Source organism: Castanea sativa, chromosome 5, assembly GCF_040712315.1.
Source record: "Castanea sativa cultivar Marrone di Chiusa Pesio chromosome 5, ASM4071231v1".
NCBI classification, from domain to species: domain Eukaryota; kingdom Viridiplantae; phylum Streptophyta; class Magnoliopsida; order Fagales; family Fagaceae; genus Castanea; species Castanea sativa.
The window spans coordinates 5,587,845-5,605,130 of NC_134017.1; the positions used below are offsets into that span (position 1 = coordinate 5,587,845).

General features: G+C 31.5%; 1 protein-coding gene across 1 annotated transcript; it reads left to right on the forward strand.

Moving 5' to 3' along the window:
• The first annotated feature begins 5,915 nt into the window (after positions 1-5,915).
• LOC142634120 (AP2-like ethylene-responsive transcription factor AIL1) lies at positions 5,916-9,783 on the forward strand. Its single transcript, XM_075808398.1, has 8 exons — positions 5,916-6,195; positions 6,352-6,919; positions 7,048-7,130; positions 7,694-7,782; positions 7,878-7,951; positions 8,056-8,106; positions 8,334-8,410; positions 8,813-9,783. Exons 1-8 carry the CDS (start codon positions 6,018-6,020, stop codon positions 9,379-9,381), a joined length of 1,689 nt encoding a protein of 562 aa, XP_075664513.1. The 5' UTR covers positions 5,916-6,017; the 3' UTR covers positions 9,382-9,783.
• Positions 9,784-17,286: the final 7,503 nt, after the last annotated feature.

Here is a 17,286-nt window from a genome sequence, read left to right on the forward strand (position 1 = left end):
GTAGAACTTACATTTTACATTAGCATTCCAATAGGTAACGTAGGATAAGTTTAGGTGCAAAACACGAACCTTTTGAAGTTTAGAGATAAAAACCAAATTTTTGGTAAGGATTTAGAACAAAAACAATATTTTAGCGTAATTTTTATAGATATGAAGCTTTACAGCATAACAAGCTACTAACTTTTCAACAAACAATTTTTTAGTTACCCTTCAATATGCACAACTAGATTATGAGAATCAGAGTGTTTGGAAGATTTTCTTGGAAATCCTAAACAGATCACACCTTGAAGATAAGGTTAATAGCACTTTTAGAAGAAAAAAAAAAAAAACTAGGAATCTACACTTTGAAAGAAATATTTAGAAAAGAAACTTTCAGAAAGCGGATTTCGATAAATTTTCTCTAGTTTCTAGCTTAGGGGGTGGTGTCGTACAGCCTTCTTCCATCCCAAAGGCGCTCCTCAAATTAAAAAATCTTAGCATGTGGTCACTCATTACTTTTTCATAACTGCTGTAAAACTCGAACAGAATGGTGCATGCAGTTTTTTACTTTCATCACTGATTCACTGTGGTCAGGGACTCGAAATAATTAACTAGTACAAACTGAAAATGGGGTATTTTTTTTTTTTTTTTGAAAAGAGAATGAAAATGGGGTGTTTGTCGCTAAGAGCACTTGCAGCAGTGGAGCTAAATAGTTATATAGCTATTTTAGCTCCACCAAAACACCAAAAAGAAGTATGCAGCAATGGAGCTAAATCTTTTTTTTTTTAGCTCATTGCTACAGTACACATCTATAGATAGATGTGCACTGTTCATGAGAGCTAAAAAAAATTAATTTTTTATTGTGGTGTTTTTATTGTAGTGAGATGTATTATTTTATTGTGGTAGATATATTATTTTATTGTGATGTTTATATTATTTTGTTGTGTTGAAAGGTAAAATAGATCCACTGCTGCAGCATGTGTGTAGGTAAAATAGATAAAGTAACTTTTGGTAGAGCTAAATTGCTAAATTTTTAGCTCCACTGCTGTGGATGCTCTAAGCTAATAGACTAGAATAATGGATTGTGAGATACAAAACATAAGTCTCTTTAGTGGATAGATAATAGTAGAAGAAAATTCTTTGTAAAAGCAGGTTACTTAGTGCATCAACAACCGTGCTTCCTGACCAATGGTACTTGTTTGGGATTTTTGTTAAATTAGGAAGGCAAGCAATGCGTTAGCCTATATGTGACACTGTGAGCAACTTCTTATGGGGTTTTGGGAATGTCTTGCTATGGCAGTGATGATACTGTCTTGCTATGGCAGTGATTGTACAAATCCTTTGTAGCATTGGGCTTGTTTCTCTTGGTTTTTTAATAAATTTAAATTAAGGGGAAAATTATGAGTTTAGCTCACATCCCCAACAGCATCAGCGGATTTATGAAAGAGAGATGACACCCACCCCCCCCCCCTCCACGCACAACCCACTAGAGGCAATCCAAGTTGCAAGACTATGAGCTAATAAATTAAAAACTGTAGGTATATGACAAAAAGACCATGCTACAAAGGCATTAGATCTAGATCCTTTCCATTTCATGTGATTAAAGATACAGTTTCAAAGATTTATATAAAGATTAGCTTTCGAAACAATTAGTAATTTAATATAGTATCAAAGTAGGAGATACTAAGACTATGTTTGTTTTGATTGTAAAGAAATTTGAGAAAATATTTCACACCCTTGATGGTGTTTGGGTAAACATGATAATTTGGTCAAATTGAAAATAAATTCAGTTGATCAGAAAATATGGTGATGTGGAGTGTAATATGTTTTACACTTCCAAATTACTTTCAAATCATTTTCCACTCTTCACATCACACATCTACTAGCCAAAGGAAAGAGAGAGAGCTTACCCGTGGCTCCACCGTAGGTTCATGCCTCTTCTTACTAGACTGTCATTGTCGTCGCTCACCATTACTCCACCGTGACCCACCCACGAACCAATCGAACCATTGTGCCCACCCACCCACTAACAATAATCACCGTGACTAGATTGGACCACCTCTACCTCGATGGGGCCCTTAGATCTTGAAGCCAAACACAACCTAAGTTCAATCCCTGACATAAGTCTACATTCCATTTGAAATGTTAAAATCTCACGTGTTAGGTCTTACTTATTTAGGGGGATTTTAGACCCACGTGTGTGAGGAGGGTTAGAACTATAATTAAATGATTAAATTTACAATTTCCTAACAATTTAAACTTTTGGGAGAATCGGTAATATATCAATATATTGTGTCATGTCATTTAAATTCAATCATATCAATTAATGATTGGTGATTAATTTAAATAACATGACACTGTATATAATTTTCATTCCTAAACTACTAAAAAATAAATTTGTAATCAATAAATGAACAACTTTTTGCGATAGCGAAACATTAATATTGGTATATGTAAAGTTGTAATTTTCAATTATGTTTTTTTTTGCTTTAATTCCGTATCACATTTGATTTTATTTATTCAATTATTTTCCTGTATGTTTATGGGAGTTAATGTAAGGGTTGTGTGTGTGAAATTTGATGAAGAACTGTAAAGAAAAGACAACTTGTGACTTGCTCATGATTGGCTCGTGAGTGGACAATCCACGAAAGGTCATATGAGAAGCACATGTTAAAAGTTGAAGAGTCAAGTGTCAGGAGGCATCTCTTGACTAGGCCAATTCGCAAAATGCATTGCCAACTTGTTTTAGTGTGTTTTCCTAATTTCTTTACCCACACTATAAAAACTCATATTACCCACGAAATTGTAAGAACAATTTTAGAGAGAAAACCCTAGAAATACACTTAAGAGTCAGAGATTGTAAACCCACAATCATCTACACATTTCTTTTAGTTTTCCTCTACTCCTACATCTCTAATTACAAATTCTTAAGAGGTTTTTAGCCCAAACACATTCCTCACTCAATCTGAGCGTTGAGAGTTGTTTTGGTGCATGTGAGTAGCATTGGAAAAAGTCATTCTATCGTTGATGCAATTTGGAGCTAATTACAAGATTTGGATAAATAGTGAAGACATAACTCAGTGAAGTCTGTTGGGAGTTGGAACTTGGAGAGTTCAAGTACAGTGGGTAGATTATGCTTAGAGGATCTTCTTTATATCTTTGTACTCTAACTATATTCACTAGTGGATCATTTCAACTTGGAGGGTCGCGGAGAGGTTTTCCGTCTAGTATTTTGGTTTCCTCTTTGATATATGTCTCGATGGTTTTTTTGTATTTGCATCTTTCTTCCCTTACTACTTGTGCTTTATAATTACTTGTTGATTATGTTTGTATATGCACTAGGTAGTAGTCCCAATTAATTGCGCATTAATTACGTACTCTTATTCCACACTTAGTTGAGTAGGTTAAAAGCAATTTAGCCGTAAGTATAAAATTGGGAGTCTAAACAAGTTTTAGTGTTTTGCGATATTGAGCTTTCAGTATGTTGTGTAAAATGATCTTTGGAAATATTCCTACATAAAGATAAATTGTGATCACTATTATGGACTTGTAAAAGATCCCACAAACAAACAATAGAACAAAAAAAAAAAAAAAAAAAAAAAAAAGCTAATCATACACAAGAGAAGAACACTATGGATTTACATAGTTTGACTTTAGGCATACTTCCACAAACACGGGTGGATGAGTTTACTATATCAGAGAGAGATTATAAAGTCTATACACACTTAAAAGAACACCCATAGACAACAAAATCTCCCTCCTTATGGGAGGATTTATGTACAAAAAGCCACCAAAAATTTTCTAGTCTTATCTATTTCAAAAAACTTCAATAATGTCTTGGTAACAATGAATATTTTTCTTAATTGAAAAGGAATCAATTTATTTTTTTTAATAAAGAATATAGTTTTTTCCACTTAAAAAAAATTAAATCTTAAATTTAGGAATTTGAGACAACTTCTAATAAATCTCCACCTTCATTCAAATTCCACCAAGAAATCCTCTTCTTCTTTTGGCAAGAGTTCCACCTTAATCCAAAAACAATGTCGCAAATTGAACCAAATCCACCTCAACAGTATTTACAAACCACCTTGGCATGAATCAAGCCACCAAATACAATTTCTTTATACATCTCTAATTTGGCGAGACTTCTCTCAAGAGAGATTACAAAGTGCTGCACTCTCTCACAAACTAACAGAATCTCTTTAGAGCTAACTTAAAATCTCTCTACCCATGCAAGAGTACCACCCTTGGGCCAAAAGCTACCAACCATTTGTAGTATTGTTTATTTTTAAGATTCAATTTCTTTTTACTAATGGCAATGAATACTTTTCTTTTAGTGCATAAGGAATATCCATTCATTGATTTAATAAAGAATAAATTTTTATTCCACTAAAAAAAACAATAAAGTCAAATTAATAATTTTTGACAATTTCTAAATTATCACCATTTTTTCAAAAACAAAAGTGATTTATCCAAATTTGTCATTTTCCACTAAAGAGGATTTGGAGTTTGATGGAAAGTTTTGGATTGTTTCAGTTTGGTTAGGAAAATGAAAAATTTTAATACCAATTAATACTTATATACCATTTTGAGATTATCGTGATTATTCATATAGAAAGAGAGGTTAATTTGTGAATAAGTTAATGTTTTATAGTGAATATAATATACTTTTCGGGTTGACCTTGGACAAAAATGAAATATGCATATTAAGAGGGTGTTTGGTAGAATAGTTTGAGATAAAAATTTTGTAATTTTTTGAAATACGTGTAAATGAAAAAGTGTGCAATGTTGTTTAAAATGTAAAAATGTGGGTTTGAGATGGGAAAACAAACGGGCCCTAAATGTTCTTAGATTTTTAACATCTTTCCATGAGAGAGAGAGAGAGAGAGAGAGGATTTTGGGATTTTAGAGATGGATGACTAAGATTATTTGTTAAGAATGGTAAGATGATGGCTAGTTGGGTTTGCACAAATCTCTCTCTCTCTCTCTCTCTCTCTCTCTCTCTCTCTCTCTCTCTCTCTCTCTCTCTCTCTCTCTCTCTCTCTCTCTCTCTCTCTCTCTCTCTCTCTCTCTCTCTCCACAGCCGCCTCCCTAAAGGCCAAACACACCTAACATCATCTTCTTCCATGATGTCAAATTTAAGCAAAAAACAAGAACACTAAAAACCAAACCAAAGCAAAGGAGAAAGAGGTGGGAGGGTCTTACAAAAGAAAGAGGAGCACAATAGGAAATTGTGCATCAAATCTCTAATAAAAGAGTTTATTTAATTTTGGGTACTTGGTCAATTTCTCATTACAAGCTGAAACACCCAATTTTTTCTAATAAACACAATACATTCAACCTAGTACTATTCAATATTTAGAATAAACATTTTAAAAGAGTTATTTATGCATAATCACATATCAATACGAAAAATACGGACCATACCCGCAATATAGTAAAGTGTCGACAACTTTGCTTTGATGTCCCTTTTTATTTTTTGACATGCTAGCTTTCACTCTCGTTAAATCCCTGCCATGTGTGAAAACCTAAAAATTCTATTAGTTTGGTGGGCCCATATCGAGTGTTGTTGTAAATGCAAAGTTCACACTTTCAACTCGTACGTACGATATCAGAGCCCAATTCAATTTGACCTCTCTGTCTTTAATTTCCTTTTCTCTCGTCTACATGTCATGGCCTCCTCTGCCAAAATCTGAGAAAAGAAATGAAAGGCAGGCACAAAGCCCAAGACTTTGAAAACAAAACAGAAATAGTGCTGAGAATATTAAGGCCAAGAGGAAAAGTTATATAGTTTTTTTTCAACAATCATTTTTGTGCTTTTTATATATATATATTAGATTCACCACAACAAATCAAGCTTCCATGATGACTGTGAAGTAAAAAGAGTTTACTCCAAACCCCCATTAACACTAGCAGCTTTGAAGTTTGAGCTCAAAACCCAAAGTTAGAGAGAGAGAGAGAGAGAGAGAGAGAGAGAGAGGGGAAGAGATTTTTTGTTGTGTGGGTTTGTGTGATTGTTTCTTTAGAAAGTGGATAATATGAGTAATTGGCTGGGGTTCTCTCTGACTCCACACTTGAGGATTGATGATGGTTTTGGGAGAGACACCCACCAGGACCATGGAGCTTTTCCTCCTCACTTGTCTGTCATGCCCTTGCGCTCTGATGGCTCTCTCTGTGTTGCTGCTGACCCTTTTAGGCGCTCCAATGTTGCTGATGGTAATCTTGCAAGTTAAATAAAACCTTTCCTTTTTTGTTTTGCATGTTGTTGAAGCTATTGCTTTTGTTTCCCTTTTTCTGTTTTTGCATGTTACTAAATATATGTGAAACTGAGTCTATGAGTTTTCAAATCTCTTATTGGCGATTAATTTATAGATTGGAGATATGAGCATGCCATGAGTGCAACAAATCCAGATGAAGATGGACCAAAGCTTGAAGATTTCTTGGGCTGTTGTTACTCAAACTCAGCCCCTGATGAAACCAAAGTCTATTGCCAAACCCAAGAGGACCAAAGCCATAGCAATAACAATATCTCCAAAATCAATGTTAACATAGCCCCTAACAACTTCAACACCCATGGTGAAATTGATTCCGGAGACAATAATCTCACAACCCCATCTCCCTTACTCCAACCTTATAACCAGTTCAATGAAACCACACAAGCTCTAATGACTAGCAGTGGCATGTACAAGTCTTGGTTAGGCCAAACACCATTTTCTGATGCGAAATCTTCAACTCATCCAAATGGGTGTGGTTTTCAGTCTCTAGCTCTCACTATGAGCCCAAGTGCAGAAAATGATATTGGTGCAATTTCACCTTTGCAAGTGGTAGCTGATCATACCCGCAAAAGAGCTGTGTCAAAGTCTCTTGCTAGAGAACCTGTTCCTCGTAAATCCATTGATACTTTTGGTCAGAGAACCTCTCAGTATCGTGGTGTTACTAGGTACTAAACGAACACTTTTCTATGCTGCTTTATTTGATGAAAGTCTTAGTTTGAATCTTGATAAAAAATAAAAGTAATAATTTTCACTTTTTTTGGTGGGTGTCATATGGGATTTTGTCATTTGTTAGACATAGATGGACTGGGAGATATGAGGCCCATTTGTGGGATAATAGCTGCAGAAAGGAAGGACAAACAAGGAAAGGAAGACAAGGTGAGACACTGAAGAACATTTTATAGGACTTGTTTGGTTGTCCAAAATGTGCTCTCCTTTTGCATTTTGTTTAGATAAAAAGGAACAACAAAATGTGTTTCTTTTATATTCATGCTCCCCTCATGTAATCATTTTCAGCCAAATCCCAGCTTGTTTTCAGTTATATATATTCAGTTTCAAAACAAAAATGATAGATCCAAACATGCCCTATCCCCCCCATCTATTTTAACATTTATTTATTTTTCCTAATGTTTTTGATTTTTGGGAAGAATATACTAACGGTTTTTGTTTCATGGACTGATTGATTCTTCAACTTGTCACGGCTTCTACTCTGTGCAGTTTATCTTGGTAGGTGAAAGTTAAACTCCCACATCATTCTGCATGTTACTTTGCTTTATTATCTTTGTTGCACCTATTTTTTTCCTTTTCAGAACAAAAAGAAAAACCCATTAAAGATTTAATAATGTGTTTACTGATTACATTCTGGAAATCTGAACCTTGGGAATACGTGCATGTTAAAAAAAAAATTAAAACTAAAATCTTCATTGGTAAATGATTACCAGGTGGTTATGATAAGGAAGAAAAAGCAGCAAGGGCTTATGATTTAGCTGCACTAAAGTATTGGGGTCCAACAACTCACATAAATTTCCCAGTAAGTTTGTTAGGGCCTTCCTATATGGACACTATTCAAGTATTCATTTTACGTAACTAAATTTAACTGTTACTATTTTTACTGTAAATGCTCAGATAAGCACTTATGAGAAAGAACTTGAAGAGATGAAGAACATGACTAGGCAAGAATTTGTTGCCAATTTGAGGAGGTACCCATTTGATAATTCCATAAACTATTATTTCTATTTATTTTTATTTTATATTGGATTTTTTATTAATTAGTTTTTTTTTTCCTTTTTAAATGTGTATATAGGAAGAGCAGTGGGTTTTCAAGAGGGGCATCCATGTATAGAGGAGTGACAAGGTATGGCAGACAGCGGTGGACTTTAATAATAGAGTTACTATCATTTACTGCATTTGCAGCCTTTTCAATTATCATATAGGCGGCAATAATAGGCAACACTATTATATATTTGTATATGATATATTGAACATGTATATATAGTAGTACATTATTGAAGGCCCTTATTGAAATCTATATCTTTATTCTCTCTTAAGTTGGTGTGTTTTTGTTTTTGGTTGTCTTGGCAGACACCATCAGCATGGGAGGTGGCAAGCTAGAATTGGAAGGGTTGCCGGAAACAAGGACTTGTACCTTGGCACATTTAGTAAGTTTCAACTCATTTATTTAAACACCCACCGACTTTCACTCAGCATAAAACATTTACACAGACTTAATTAAAAGCCTCACTTTAGTAAGGTCAGTGATGTTCTAGTTTTCATTGAAGGAAATTGTACTAATCTAATCAGAGTCCTCCAAGATTTGAAAGTCCAAATTAGTTGTTTCTTGTAATAATTTCCAATTATTTCCAACTGTTTCATGAACTTCTTCAATTTAGGTGTGCTACATCTTCAGACCAATTTATGTCTCACATTTATTGTCCATGACTCATGTCGACATATTGCAGGACAAACTATGATGTAGTCTCATATCCAAATTTAATCAAACTCAATTTAGTTTCCACTTCTCATTTCTTAGTATTGTTACAATGATTTGTGTTACCATGTAGGCACACAAGAGGAAGCAGCTGAGGCATATGACATTGCAGCAATTAAGTTTAGGGGAACAAGTGCAGTTACTAATTTTGATATAAGTAGGTATGATGTGAAGAGAATTTGCTCAAGCTCCACGCTGATTGCTGGAGACCTCGCTAAACGTTCACCGAAAGACTCGGCTCCGGCTGCCGTTGAAGACTACAATTCTTGTGCACCATCCACTCCTCAACCCCTTTTGGCCATAACAAGCAATGAGCCCTCTGATGAATTGGTTGACATGGTGTGGACTAATAACAACAATAATGAACGTCAACAGCATGAGAATGCAAACACCAATGGTGATGCAACATTGCTGGCTTCAAGCAGCAGGAATTCTTCAAATCCAGGAAGCCCAAAATGTTCATTTGGACCAAGTAGTGAGTTTGGAGTTGGTGGTGCTGGTGACTATTCTCATCCATACTTCTCTTTGCAGGGGTCTAAGTATGAAGATGGCAATAGTGGGAATGAACATGGGGATGCCAATAGACTTGGAAATTTGGCTATGGTTCATCAAGTCCCGATGTTTGCATTGTGGAATGAGTAAGAGAGAAATGGTGACAAGATTTGAGAACAGAAATTAGTAAAGGGAAAGCTAGATAGAATGGTAGAAAAACAATATGGATTTGGGCTTTTTAGAAGCTTATTAGCTTTTCTAATTTCTTGCGACTGTTTTCAACATGATATCAAAGGAAAGTACGGATGAAGAGGAAGGTGTAGGTTGGTTTAGTTTGTCTTTCATGAAAACAAGTTGTAGTTGAAGTAGAATTTCAGAATCGAAACTTTAGATTGTTAAAGAAATTTTCATATTTACTTGGGGTAATGTAACATATGAAGTACGTATCATATTTTCAAATTAATTAGTCACTAGACAATTTGATTTCAACCGGTTAGTCTTGACATGGAAGCAAAGTTGGAATTGGTATGAGACAATATTTATTATGGACAACTTTTCTTCTTATTTATTTATTTTATGAACTGCATCACCTTTATTATGGCACCGACCACATGACGCAAAATAATTAAAATAAAAATAGATTACTAGCTAGGTACTTAAAATAAAGCCTTTGTGCCACTCCTCTATAAAGCCCTAACCTCCCTCATAATTACCGATTGTCCCTACCTTCATAATTACTCAATTTATATTTTTATAAAATTATTTTATTTTATTTTTAAACAATAAAATGCAAACTATATCCTGAATATAAAAGAAAAGTACATTTATAGACAGTCTATTCCATGTTTTGAATAATAAAAAAAGCTCTATTATATGTTAATAATTTATATTTATTTCACATTTGTTTTTTTATCATTAATATTATTATAGTTGTTCTTAACTTCTTATATTTTAATCATCAGTATTCAGTTGAGTAAATTTGCATATAACAATTTTTTTTTTGTCTTTTAATTAACTCTTTTACGGATTATTATATTTTGATTTTATGGATGAAAAAGTAAAGATAGCGATGGGTTCATATTTGCACCAATCATATGAAAATTATGAAATTTATTGCAACCCTTTTCAGCTCTAGGACTTTTTGGGATTGAGGATATATTTAACATTGAAGTTCCAAATTCCAATATATGAACTTCCCAGTGCTAATTAACACTAACTTTAGATACAATCTATGCTCACCGCAAGAGAGAAGGGATAGCTTTATACGTCAGCTAACCTATATTACTTGGTTCCCAATCCAAATTTTATGTGGTCATTGATTAAATAAAGAATAAAAGTTAGGCAGAATTCTACAACCTGCATGTTAGAATTTTGAATTAATGTAGTAATACATTTGAATTTAATCAAAGAAATTTTTTTTGAACAACTTAATTGGAGAACTTAATATAAAAAAATTGAGGAAATACACATAAATATGTCCTAATGCAATCGGTTGATTAGTTCTTTATGTTTTTTTTTTTTTTTCTATGTAATAATGTTGTCATGAAAGTTAGCTGGTGTCAACATAAGTCCCTATATTGACAAGTTTGTTTAATTTTATTGTAATTTATTTAGAAAATGCAATTCCAAATTGTGAAATGCCTTAATTTGGAATGTTACTTTAGAAAAAAAAAAAAAAGTGTTACTCAAAATTGTACTCTCTTGCGTTGAAATTTATAATTTATTTTTAGAAATGAAAATTGCTTATTAATACTTTTTAGACTAAAATGTTGAAATGGGGGTAAATAATGATAATATAATACGTTTTTTATCAAAAAAAAAAAACTCAAAATAATAATTAAAAAATAATATTGTAGTCTGCACATATCAGCAACGTCCAATCAAGACCTAAAAATGCTCTTCTCCAAAGAAAAAGACCTAAATATGCTAGGTGCTGCTTGCCAGTAGAGACCCTGGCAGACAAGAGACAACTATAACTAGATATCTTTTTTTTTCGGTAATCTATAACTAGATATCAAAAACGTACAATTAATTCAACTACTAACTCTATCTAAAATATATTCAAAAAACTCAAAATATAAAACATATTAATATTAGAAAAAAAAAAGGAATTTTATTACTTCAAAAAAAGTTAACATAATCAAATTTCAAAACAGATATGAACTACATTGAAGATTTGAAGTATATTGGTTTTTGAATTTCCACCTTTGTTCTCCTTCTAATGCCTGGAAATTATTGATAAAATGGTAAATTGTAAATGCAAATTACATCTTTAAAGTTTAGGGTTGTTTAAATTTTACTCTAAAGTTTCAGAATTTAGATTTTACTTCTTAAAATTTGAAGTGTTTGGATTTTACACCCTAACGTTTCAGAATTTGGATTTTATCTCTTCAAGTTTAGAAGTATTTAAATTTTACATTAACAAATTCTAAAACTTTAGGAAGTAAAATCAAAACACCCCTAAAATTTAAGGGGTAAATTCCAAATTTTAAGAGTGTAATTTACAATAACTATTTAGTTTAAAAGAAAATATAATAATTACGGAACCCTTATAACAATGCATACATTGTTTGTTTCTTATGAATTAATGTGCATTTGGATTAACCTTTTTTTAATTATAATGATTTACAATTACGCTCTGTTTGTTTCAACAATGATGTTTTTTAGAAAATGAGTTATTTTCTTAAAAGCATTTTCTATGAAACTATCTAATTTTCTAATGTTTGGTAGCAACTTTAAATGAGTTGAAAAACAACCTCCTAACTTCCCTTATTTAGCTTGCTGTGAGATAGAGTTGTTTTCCAAAAAAATTTAATGGAAAACAATCTCTAAAAATAAGCTATACTTTTTATATTAATCAAAGATAATTTTTCTTTGACTCATCTTTTTTTTTATGCTACCAAACACTAGAAAATAAGGAAAACTATTTTTACACCAAGTTTTTCATTGAAACAAACGGAACGTAAGGTCGAGCAGAAAACCTCAGTTCATGGATTAATCCTGATTTGACGGATCTCGTCACTCTGTCTTATGTCCAAGTCTATTGAGTATTGACATACTTTCTTTTGGAAGTTATTAATTTGGTAAATTCTAATTAATACATAATTAAATTAATGTCAATTATTAATATTGCTTTAGTGTAAATTACCATTCCCATAAATGAAAAAAAAATTATCATCCCAATAATAATATATTATATATTTCATCTAAAAAAATTAAGTAAAAGTGAAGGGTACACACTTTTAACACATATTATCAGTTATCACAATCTGCATATGTATTGTGTGGTAACTGAATCAAGTTGTGTGTACGATGTAATTCAATCAGAAGTTAAGGCATATACAAATTGTGACAAAGTAATGATAAAATTTGTGGTGATGAAAAGAATTGATTTTTTTTTTTTAATATATTAGACTGAACTTGATTATTGTAATGGTTGATAGGAGCCGGTATATCCTGTACCCGGCATATATGCCGGGTATAGGATATAATTTTCGGGTTGATAGACAGAGACAGAACAATACTCTGCTAAAACACAAATACACAAGGGTACATACTGCAAAACACAAAGAAAAAGTCAAAGAACTGGGCTCCCTCCCCATTGACTATTACACTACTACTACTGTGAAAGAGAGGAAGAGAACCCAAGCATTACCCTGGTGCTGTAGGAACTGCCTTAAATTGCGTGCCCTTTAACTTTATATGTCTCTCTTGCAGTCTATTTCTTTTTGGCCTTCCTTCGTTATCATTGCCAACTCTTCTTCTTGGCGCGTTGAAACCAAAGAATATACTCTGTTTCATTGCATTCCATGCAACAAAGGTTTAGAAGGTGTTTGGTTTGTGCTTTTAAATAATAATTTATAATTTTTAAATAACATTATATATGTTTTATATATTTTTTCACTTTATATGTATTTTTACAAATATTTTTAAATAATTATTTTTAATTTTTAAACGCATATTTCAAACGGCCCCTAGAATTTGGTTTGAAAATGTTCCAAATCAGGTTTCAACAAGCCAATGGATAAAATAATATTTTTATCCTTCAATATTACTAAAAAAAAATTTTCCCAAAAATCTTAAAAGGTCTTTTCTTTTTTAATCTTTAAATTTTGAAAATAGTTTTTTTCAATACTTTAAAGATAATTTTTTTTTTTTAAGTTTTAAGGACAAAAGTAAAGCATTCTCAATAGTTTAGAGATGAAAAATAATTTTTTCTATAGTTTAAAGATGAAAAACGAATTTGTTAAAATTTAGGGATCAAAATAGTATTTATCCCATATGCCCACTCTCTTGTGAGTCTTTTTTCATGTTCATTTGTTGGACTAGTGAGTTGTGACTAGATAGTAGATTTATTATATTATGAATTTGATTTCCAAAGCTAATGATACTTATAGTTTTTTGCTGAATTAATGATACTTATTGCTATTCTTTCTTGTTGATTATTGCATGGAGTTGATGATTCAATTTTTGTAAGTGAGGGTCGAGGTACTAAAACATGAAATCTAACACTATGTTTGGATTGAGATGAAGAGGATGGAAGGGAAGAGAAAGTGAGTCAATTTTCATTGTTTGGATGATAAGAGAGAAGAAAATAAAGCTAAAAATGGAAGAAAATATATATAAAAATACGTGTAATATTGTTTAAAAACTGAAAATATGTGTTTAAACACATATACCAAATGGATCCCAAATCACTTCGTGCACACAATTTGTTTCTACCCAATTTGAGCAGAAATGGGGAGAAATCTCTACAGACAATAAATTTTGACTTTTGTTCGTTTGAAAATTACTTTTGTGCCCATAAATTTTTGTTACTTTATCTATTTCATTAGGACATAAATGTAAAAAAGTAATCATTACAAACCAAAGAAAGGAAAGTTGAGCATTTTTTTTTTCCTCCTTCCCTCCCTATTACCAAACATATAAGAGGAAAACATTATCTTTTCCCTTGCTCTTTTCTTTTCCCCTACTTGCTACCAAACACAGCATAAGAGATGTAGGAACTAGGGATACATACAATAATAAGGAGCACAAACCAAACTTAAGATTTTGAATTGTTCTTAAATCCCCCCATGGATGTAGTTATCTATTTGAATTCAGACTTTGTTGGATTGTATGTTGGATCTGTAAAGTTTCCTATTTGCGAAAAAAAGAAGATGGTGATGGGCTGATGGCAACTCTTTTTTCAATAATATATGTATTGAATAATTGGTTTGTACCTATCTAGTTTATTGTTAAACTTATTTTTATTGGTTTATTTAGTTTAAAAAATAACAAATTAAGCAAAATTAAAATTTCCCTAAAAAAATAAAAACCTTTAAACAACCATGCACATGCCAAATAAAAGCAAAAAAGTTAACTTTATGGACTCCATAATCTATAAAACCAATCAAAAATTTGACATAGAACAATTTTTACAATATTCGTCAACACAAGCCATAAAAAAATAAAAACACACACATACATACACACAATAAATTAGGATTGTAAGGTAATTAATATCATTCACATAAGGAACATTTTAGATTGTCCTTTCTAAAATAGATTTAAGATAAAGACTTTCCTAATGTGCGTCCTAAAAATATATAACAGTATATTATTTTTTAAAAAAAAATTTATCGAGAATTGAAAAAATTATAAATTTTTTTTAATTTTTTATAAAATATTTTTAAAAATATATAGTTTAATATGTACGCACACGTTAATCCGAACCTTAAAAGATAATGCATCCACTTTGTTTTCATTAGCTAGAATGCTTCTCAAAATAAAAAAAGGTTGAAGGTGACGATGCATTCAACATTGATCCAGTGAGTCAGTGACTATATGTATTCGGATACATGTACGGACCAAGAGAGTGTTTTGCAGGGAAAATAAAAAATAGAGATAGATTCGGGGCAGAAGGGGGATCCACATAAATCTAGCAGAAAAACCAGGCAGAGAGAGAGAGGGTTATAAATAATAGACACATAGAAAAGAGACAAAATCTACAAGACAAGATACTTCATGCATAGACATTTCTCATCATTACAAGCCTACTTACAATACAACCTGTTTACACCTATGTAATCTATGAAAGATTTGTAAGCCTATTGGCTTTAGGGTTTAGGGGTAGCTAGCTATAGGGTAACTAGCTTTAGGGTACAGTTTCGTTGTTTAGGATTATGCTTTAGCTTGTTGAGACTACCAAGCCTTTTACCAGCTATAGGTATTTCTCGCTGTGTGCTTTTGTTGCTTTGATGGTGGACAGGTCATACTTGTAGCCTAGAGGTCACCTTCATCCTCTTTTCTTTTCATTTTCTTTTCTTTCTTTTTTTCTTTATTTTGACTTGTCTTGCACGATGTCATTGTTCTAAGATTTTCTTTGAAATTTAAAAAAAAAAAAAAGTTTTTCCACCTAATAGATTTAAGTTTTTCTGTAAAAAGCAAAAAAAAAAAAAAAAATGATGAGTCAAGAAAGTGTTTTCCCCTCCTAATGTAAAAATGGGGTTCATGGACAGCAAAGAAAGTATCACAAAAAATTCCTAGTGAGTTGATAATTTGATACTGTCATAAAAGTTTTGTTAATTAATAATTTGGTAGAGGATAATTTTGAAACATCATTGTTTACATTTGTGCTGAATTGGTCATGTGTACTGCTAGAGGAGACTGGTTAGTGCAAAGGAGAAGGAAGCAATTGATTTAAGTTAAGGGTCTGGTTAATGTGTGTCTTAAGGGCACATATTAAGTTATTTATTTTTATAAATATTTTATGGGGAATTGAAAAAATTGTAAAATTTTTTCAATTTTCAATAATTTTTTTTTGCAAAAATAATATATTATTGTGTGCCCTTATAACACACGTTAGTAAAATCCTTAAGTTAAAGGGAGGAAAGGAGACTTAGGGAAAAACATAAATGACATCGATAGAAGTAATACAAAAAAGTGACATTAATTAAGTAGGGACAAAGTATATAATGTTGAATAGGATATTTTACCCAAAAAAAAAAAAATGTTGAATAGGATAAAATGACATAATGAATACAGGTGGCTTTTTGTTTGTTTGATGAATTAGAATACAAATTGCTTATTTAGATTAGTTGATTGACAATTCATAATTGACTTCAAAATTATTTTTTTTTGGTATATTGACCTCAAATTTTAAAGATTATAGATTTTTTTTATTATAGTTGTTGCAATTTTTTTTGATAAATTACACTGATTTCCCTTAAAATTTGGGAAAATAACAGATATACCCTTCATATATTTTTTTTAAATGACATTTACCCCCATGATTATTATTTAAAATTTTCCTTATATATATATATGTATGTATTTTAACTTCATTTATAATTAATATAAACCTCAAGGAATGAATGTTATTCATAAACATATATATGATGAGATTTCCAACAATTTTTTTTTAAAAAAAAATTTATTTTTATCAAGATTGTACTCCCACTTCACCTCCCTCGTTTTCTTCCCATCTTTTGTAGCCAGCAGCATCATCTCCCTCTTCTTCCAATTTTTGATCAAGTACTCCCTAGTCCCTATTTTATTGTTTTGACTTCTTGTGAATTTTGATACAGATTACAGATATTTTCGGCATAAAGCAAAAAAAAGAGAAAAAAATGAAAAACTTTACTAAAACAATTATTTTACACACACATATATATATATATATATATATATAATTTTACTAACATAGTATACCATTTTTTGAAATAATTTTATTGAGAATTGAAAAAAATTTGACAATTTTTTCAATTCTCAATGCCTTAATCGGACTCATATATATATATATATATATATATATATATATATATATAGAATTTTACTAACATATACTCTTAAAGTATACATTAATAAATCATTTTTAAAAAAAATTTATGACAAAAACGAAAAAATAATTAACTGTTTTTTTAATTCTCCATAAATTTTTTTTCAAAATAAATGATTAACGTGTAAGTCTAAAGATTTATCCTTGGTCACTATATGGTTCCCCTAAAAGCTAAAAAGTTCTTTTAAAGCACTTTCACTATGGGACAACCTTTGCTTCCGATGGTTTCTTGGCGT

Coding starts and splice junctions, on each gene's coding strand:
- LOC142634120 (XM_075808398.1), top strand. CDS start 6,018: ATGAGTAATTGGCTGGGGTTCTCTCTGACTCCACACTTGAGGATTGAT. Junction 6,196..6,351: donor GCGCTCCAATGTTGCTGATG/GTAATCTTGCAA, acceptor ATTAATTTATAG/ATTGGAGATATGAGCATGCC. Junction 8,107..8,333: donor ATGTATAGAGGAGTGACAAG/GTATGGCAGACA, acceptor TTGTCTTGGCAG/ACACCATCAGCATGGGAGGT.